The sequence below is a fragment of the Neodiprion pinetum genome, chromosome 4 (genome assembly GCF_021155775.2).
Source record: "Neodiprion pinetum isolate iyNeoPine1 chromosome 4, iyNeoPine1.2, whole genome shotgun sequence".
Classification (NCBI taxonomy): Eukaryota; Metazoa; Arthropoda; class Insecta; order Hymenoptera; family Diprionidae; genus Neodiprion; species Neodiprion pinetum.
Window position 1 is genome coordinate 1762031 of NC_060235.2, and position 6993 is coordinate 1769023.

At 41.9% G+C, this 6993-nt stretch overlaps 2 protein-coding genes across 2 annotated transcripts in view; both read left to right on the top strand.

Moving 5' to 3' along the window:
* The window catches only part of LOC124217898 (CDAN1-interacting nuclease 1), a 49681-nt gene extending 49339 nt beyond the window's left edge, over window positions 1–342 (top strand). The window contains exon 8 of the mRNA XM_069134931.1: window positions 320–342. The gene's annotated coding sequence lies outside the window, so the exon portion shown is untranslated. The remainder of the gene's footprint in view (window positions 1–319) is intronic.
* LOC124217899 (mitochondrial inner membrane protease ATP23 homolog) lies at window positions 124–1995 on the top strand. Its single transcript, XM_046624062.2, has 5 exons — window positions 124–538; window positions 737–782; window positions 968–1049; window positions 1180–1404; window positions 1698–1995. Exons 1-5 carry the CDS (start codon window positions 310–312, stop codon window positions 1893–1895), a joined length of 780 nt encoding a protein of 259 aa, XP_046480018.1. The 5' UTR covers window positions 124–309; the 3' UTR covers window positions 1896–1995.
* Window positions 1996–6993: the final 4998 nt, after the last annotated feature.

Genomic DNA, 6993 nt, shown 5'->3' on the forward strand with positions numbered 1-6993 from the left:
CAATGAAATCACGGAACATGAGGGCGTGATTCGTCATTGGTTTTTCCGCTGAACCCGACCAATAGCGTCATTCGGTTATGAATCGAGTTTTCTCTTGGAGTGCGTATTTCATATTTTTATATTGCGCCTATGGCTGTTCGTAGCACATGAGCACTCATAACCTACAAAGTTGGTTGGTTTAAGGGTTAGAGACGACAAGTTGACTGGCGCCGGTTTAAATTCATGTTGAGAATTAATGACCGGTTGGATGAATAAGTATAGAAATTGTTTGGGGCATTCGATTTCTACCCGATCTCAATTTATTCGATAATGACTTCAGTCAACGACTCGTCGACATCGGCCAAAGAACCTGAGTTCAGCCAGTCAACGCAAAGCAATTCCTCACCAAATAACGACAATTGGGGCTACGATTTGTACCCTGAAAGAAAAGGGGCGAAGTACAAGCCTACATGGACTCGTCGAATTATGGGATTAGAAGGGAGGGAAGAGCTCGATAAAATAAAATGCGAACGAAATGTTTACTCCTGCATCGTTAAGCGTACGTATATACACATATCTGTAGCGTATGATGCAACCCTCACAAGTTCTCCTGCTTCTTTACTTTCAACGCACATTTTAAGCCGATAGAAATGGTACACAGACTAAAAATCTAACGTTGATCAATCTGTTACCATACATGAGGATATTTTATTTCTCAAAATGTATCAATCGTTCAGGTTGTTATGTAATTTTTCAGATCCCGTGATCAAACTAATGATGGCTAGCCTCAAAAGCAATGGATGGTAACTTGCAAACTGTTACATTCTACGTTTTATCACATAATATTTAAAGTCGCAATTGATTATATAATTGGCGAGTAAATTCTCAGTTTGTTTCATGATATCAAACATAACAAGCTGCTTTTTCTTTAACCGTGCTAAGAGAAGTTCATTGACATCCTTATGATTCTCACTGTAAAAATTTTCAGCCCCTTCGATATCAGAAGACACATTTCTTGCGAAGTGTGTGATCACGCTGTAACCGGAGGATACGATCCATTAACAAATCAGGTATGCAATGTGTTAAGAAAAGTCAATGAAATTTGGTTCCCCTAATTAATCATTGCAAAGTTGCGCAAGTAACGGGCAACTTATAATAATTTGTTTCCTAATATTATAACAAAAGAACGTTTAATTTCAGATAGTTGTATGCCAAAACACAGCACCAACGGAAAATCAAGTCGGCGGAGTTATGTCTCATGAGATGATACACATGTTCGACTGGTGTGTAAATGACCTAGACTTCAAAAACCTGGATCACCTTGCCTGCACGGAAATTAGAGCGGCAAACCTCACGCATTGTAGTTTTATGAGTGCTTGGTTCGAAGGCTCCGCCTCACCATTCAACATACGCCAAACCCACGGAGTATGTGTTGCAAATCGTTGTACAGTTATGTTCATTAATGGGTTTTCAGTGGGTTATTATTTTTAAAATCAAAACTGAAACAATCTTTCTTTCTTTCTTTTTTTGCATTGCTAGTCAGTGTCACGTAAACTTTGCTTAAAAAAACCTCGACCCTGTTTTGATTTCAAAAAAGTAGTGAACCACTGAGAACCCATTGATGAACATTGCTGTACATACATACATTTCAAGAGAATAAGTATTTTCATCGTAAACTCGGCTTAGTTTCGAACTCGACAAAATGATTCCTCTTTCAGGAATGTGTCAAGATCAAGGCGATGACTTCGGTGATGGCGGCAAGAAACGTAACCAAGGAAGAAGCCACAGCGGCGATAGATCGTGTATTTCCTAAATGCTACGCAGACCTGGAACCAATCGGTAGACGGATAAGACGAAACTCTGAGGATATGGAAAGGGCTTATGCAGAAGGGCCGATGTACGGATACGGGACATGAGATCGAAGATACGTTAGGTGTTAATACAGAGCTTAGATTAGCTGTAAGAATTGTAAATGAAATTGATGAAAAATAGTTCCCACAGGGCGCCAAAGTTCAACGGCAATCCATCATTTCGCATTACCCGTACGTTAAACCAGGTTTGTCATTTGAAAGGCCGTTAAACTTGAAACGCGCGTATTGCATATTATGCTGCGTGTATATCGTGCGATATTACTTGTGTGTGCGTAGGGTTGCGAATTCACTAATTGCCCATTACTCGTTAAGACGATCTAATTACCCTACCTAACGTGTATTATTTATGCATGCACCTTGCGTTGGTGTGTATCGTTTGAAGCAGAGATTCCGGGTAATCCCCAACTGCGTTACGTTCTGAATTTCTCCGTAAACTGTCTCGTTCATTTTGCGCCGCGTTCTACATTCGCTCAATTAAACAACCGGAGCACCACCGCTCATTACTACGGCTGATCGCTTCATACGCCCACGTGAAACGCTCTCGGTAAATTCTCACTAGTGAAGTACCCCGCGTATTAAACGTTTCCAATCAGACGAAACCGTAAGTAAAAAAAATCGAAGAAAAACCGAGGGAAAAAATTCGCGACGTGTTCGATATCGCAAATAGTGATAACGTATCGCGTGCCCTGGGGTTTCTCACTATCGGGTTACCGCACTATTAGGGAATAAACTCGACTCTGCCTCTATAACTGCAACTGAGTTTTTATTACGTCGTATAACGCGATATTGCGTTAACCCGCGACGTTGACTTTTCTGCATTATTGTCGCGAAACTCGCTGAGTAAATGTGCGATTTTCAAAATTGGCGCCGATAAACGCCTTGTTCCGTGCAACCGGCTCTGCAGCACTGTAACTAATAAAGTCTAAACACGCGGCGCACATCAAATATCGTCCGTAAATTTTCAACCCCTGAATTTCCACCGGCGCGGCGTACGGAAACGGGTCTAAATTATCCACCCAGCTCGGTTGTATCGTTTACTTAGAGGGAATTTTCACCCTGCACTCAGAATTTTATTTTCTCCAATTGTCTCGCGTGCAAAGGACGAAACTTTTCAACGTTAATACGTCACGCTACGCCCGATAACAGCTGGCATATATTTATCGATCCGTCGGGGTTATGCCTTTGAATTTGAAAATTCAGCAAAACACTAGAAATCTCAATTTCCGTAAATCGTATCTACAATTGTGTGTAAAACTTATCTATCGTATATGCAGAGATGAACTTTGTCCATAAGAAACGCGACGGCGGCAGATTTCCGAGAGGCATAGATCACCCGATCGTCGTAAAACCGCTATCCTTGGGTTACCGGAATAAATTTAGTTTTGAAATCCCTATTTAAATGGAATAAGTTTCTCCTATTTTTCCTCAATGCCCAGGCTGCAGCAATATATATACATAACTTACATGTACCCACTCGCACGACTCGGTAGATAACATCAATCACGTAATCAACTTTCAAGAACAAGCCGGGAAAAATTTCTCCCTTATTTTTTCTTCTTCTTCTTCCTCTTCCGCATAACCGCGCTACCTACTTTTCTGCACGCTCACGATGATCACGATCAAAACGCTCATGCTCGCCGCGCCCTACATCGTCCATTTTCATACCTATAGGTATACCCCAAACCCTAATTAGCTGCCATGCGGAGTTGGCCAACAATTGCGATCTAATTGAAGACCTAATCTCGGAGGCAGCAGGCTGCAAAAGCCATAACGTAATATCGGCATCAACATAATCGCCGCTCAAGCAGTTTTCGTTTAACGAGGTTCTCTTTTTTGTTTTTTTACACCTGGACCACACCTCACAATTACCTTTCTTCGTCACCTTCTCATTTCTTTCTCCGTAACACAGATGCTTTATAGATCATTTCTTGTGAGAAATCAACAAAACACGAAAGAGCGAGTAACTACACGCGTTTCATTTTCTGCGGGAGAAATAAAATGAATCTGCAAGGTCGAGTTTCTTCGCTTTCGAGTGGTTCGTTTCTTTTTAAATTCAGCTTCATTTTTATTTAGTCTCTCCTTCCTTCCAATACGCTTCATTTTTAACAATGGATTTATCGATACGTTTCAACGTGCACTGCAGACTCTTCGCTTCTCATGCAAAGCGTGATGTTATATCTTTACAGGTATGCATACCTACACGCGAATTTTATATCTTCACTCGGAGATATTCCGTAGCGTTGAAATGCGGGAATTTGGTAATTTTATCGGGAAAAACACACTTGACGTCTTTCGTCAGGCGTAAGTTGGTTCACCATTCCACCGGCTATCAATCTCAACCGCTTCACTTGCCCACGCCCACTTACAGAGTCTCCCTTTTTCCCTTCCTTTTTTGGTTTTTTAACCTCCAGTTTTCTACCTTTCTTCTTTTTCATTTCTTTTTTTTTTTTTCATTTTTTTCTTCCCTTTTCCTTACACCGAAGATGTATATTTACCATCCGTAGAACTGATATCCTCACTCTCGTCGACCAGATCCGCCTTAAATATTTTAAATGTCATTTATAATTCCGTGCTAAAATATCCCGTGCAACCTGCAGACTCTCTCCCTTTCTCTCTCTCTCCCTCTCTCTCTCTCTCTCTCTCTCTCTCTCTCTCTCTCTCTCTCTCTCTCTCTCTCTCTCTCTCTCTCTCTCTCTCTCTCTCTCTCTCTCTAGGTATAAGGGTTTCATAAATTTACATTATACAAGACGTATCTACGTACCAGCAACGTTACACGTCATCAAATATTACCTACTCCTTTCCTCCCTAGCGCGATTGATTGGATTTTTCGCATATATATACACGTGATGCCTCGCGAACATGCATATTATAAATACATTAGACGGTCATTTTCTTCCCTTTTCTTTCTCGCGGTATTGTCAGACAGTTGTATATTTTCGCACCTCGAATCAATTCTTCTTCGTCGCATTTTCGGCTGTCCGTTCTGTGATCGTGACTGAGGATAAAAGAAATGAACAAACAGGTAAATTGAACCGAAAAAACAAACTAACTTTTCTACCGTTTACACAACAGAGGATAATACGTGGAAAGATATGAGAATTAGCGTACCGCGGCAAAAGAATAGTAGATAACCAAAAAAAAAAACAAAAAATAATACGAGACTAGGTCTTGAGATTCGATTGAAATTGTACAGTCTGAGACCGCGGATATGTATAGACATAATGCTTAAGGTGAGTATTATTAATTTTCTAATTTCATTTGCCGAATTATACGAAAGATGTTAATGCGAATGAGAAAATCCGCACCGCATTATGTATGAATTAAGTGATCGCTAGGTATGGTATATAGGTATGTGCATACCTTGCTTGTATGTATATATATATATATATATTATGTGTGTGTGTGTGTGTGTGTGTGTGTATTCTGTCTATATGCCCTGGATAATATTATTCGGTAGCATTGATTTAGTAATTTGCGAAATAACAGCGCCTCGATCGTCGAGAGAAGAGACGATTAGATTAGGCGTTTGATACAAAGGGGGAAAACGTTACCAGGCATAACCTCCCCCTCCGTCCGCCTATCGTCGCCCACATCCGCGAGGCTGTCCCGAAGGAATAACAGGACGAATTTCGCTCTCACGAAATGCCTTCAATAAAAAATCCCCGCCCATGAAAAGAAGAGGGCGAATAGACATAAGGAAGAGGTGGAATAAAACTGCACAAGATCAGTCGATGTACGCGTAGGGAGCGAAAGGAATCCAGTTAAAGAAGGAAGAGGGAAAAATACGCCGGGAAAACCTTATGGAAACGCTCGGAAAATCCTGTATATATATATATAGGTAAATATTTTCTTACAAAATGTAGACCGGGTGGTATCGCGGCATACGTTTGAGGAACAACGATAAGGGGGATGAAATAGAGGGAAAAGGTTGGGGAGGGGGGAGGGGGGGGGGAGGGGGGTCGAAAGCGAGAGAAATAAAGAAACGAAATCAGTATAGAAGAAAAAGAAATCGCGGCTTTTCTTGACAAAGAATTTCCATCGATCGTTTTCCATATACAGGTATTTGAATATTGTGGCCCTCCGCACTGGCTTACGGTACCGTGCCATGCGAATTCAACATTTCGTTTGGCTGGTGTCAATTCAACCACCGGGGGTAACAATACTCCGCGTATAAATCCGACGTATAGTTATACGATCCTGGAATATCACGCCCCCCGACGGCCCTGCATGTTCATTCAACTTGACCCTGTAGTAAAAGAAATCTGGGGGTGAGCAAATTTTTTTTTTTTTTTTTTGAAATTTATATTATATTACAATATATATTGGGATATCGAATGAAAGAATCATCGAAGCGATGATTAAAAATTAATCTATAGGTATTTGCATAGAACGGTAATATCTTCTTTTTTTTTTCATTGGTGCATTTCAGTATTTTACCATCCCTTGAATTTTCCCGTTCCCTAGTTTCTTGGAATTCGAATTGAATTTTAACCGAATACATAGTCAACAAGCTGAACGATTTAGGTCTTAGTAACTTCTTAGAACAGGGAAAATGTCGGTGAAAACTAGGTTCTGAGGTCTTGATAAAACTGAAATTTTTTTTCCAAAAATTTTACGGCCACCTTGATTGCAAATTTCATTCATCAATCGTTTGAAATTCTGTGAGAATGAGATTTTGGCTCGACGATTCAAAGTTTTCGCAAACCTGCGGTGATTCTCTCGATTCGCACGTTGATCAAACTATAAACTGCGTGGCGAGATGACAAGGATAGAAGTCGAGACGGTTTTGCAAATCGGGAGTTTGCGTTACAGCCGCACCTGTCAATCGCTCTCTCAAGTCTCCCGTAGGAACTGCAGGGTTTATAAAGCCGCCAACAGGTACAGGGAGCTTGCGGCTGCTCTGTGCTTGCAGGGCACCAACACACGCGTCGTCGAAGGCGAGCCGGAGAGCCGGAGAGAGAGAGAGAGAGAGAGAGAGTTCGGCTCGATGCTGATCGCTGCTCGACCTGGCTGGCGCCCTGGGGTGGCTCTGGGGGTTGGTTGGGGCGGTTTTCGGCGGCCGGGTGCTCGACGGCCGGGCGAGCTTCGGGGGTGGAGAGGCGGGGAGGCCGAGAGGCGGCCGGGCGCGCTGCGCAACCCCCAC

Bases quoted from the DNA above. Each gene is read 5' to 3' on its own strand.
- LOC124217899 (XM_046624062.2), top strand. From the start codon at position 310: ATGACTTCAGTCAACGACTCGTCGACATCGGCCAAAGAACCTGAGTTC. The intron at 783-967 runs GTAACTTGCAAA...AAAAATTTTCAG, and splicing joins AGCCTCAAAAGCAATGGATG to CCCCTTCGATATCAGAAGAC. The intron at 1,405-1,697 runs GTATGTGTTGCA...TTCCTCTTTCAG, and splicing joins ACATACGCCAAACCCACGGA to GAATGTGTCAAGATCAAGGC.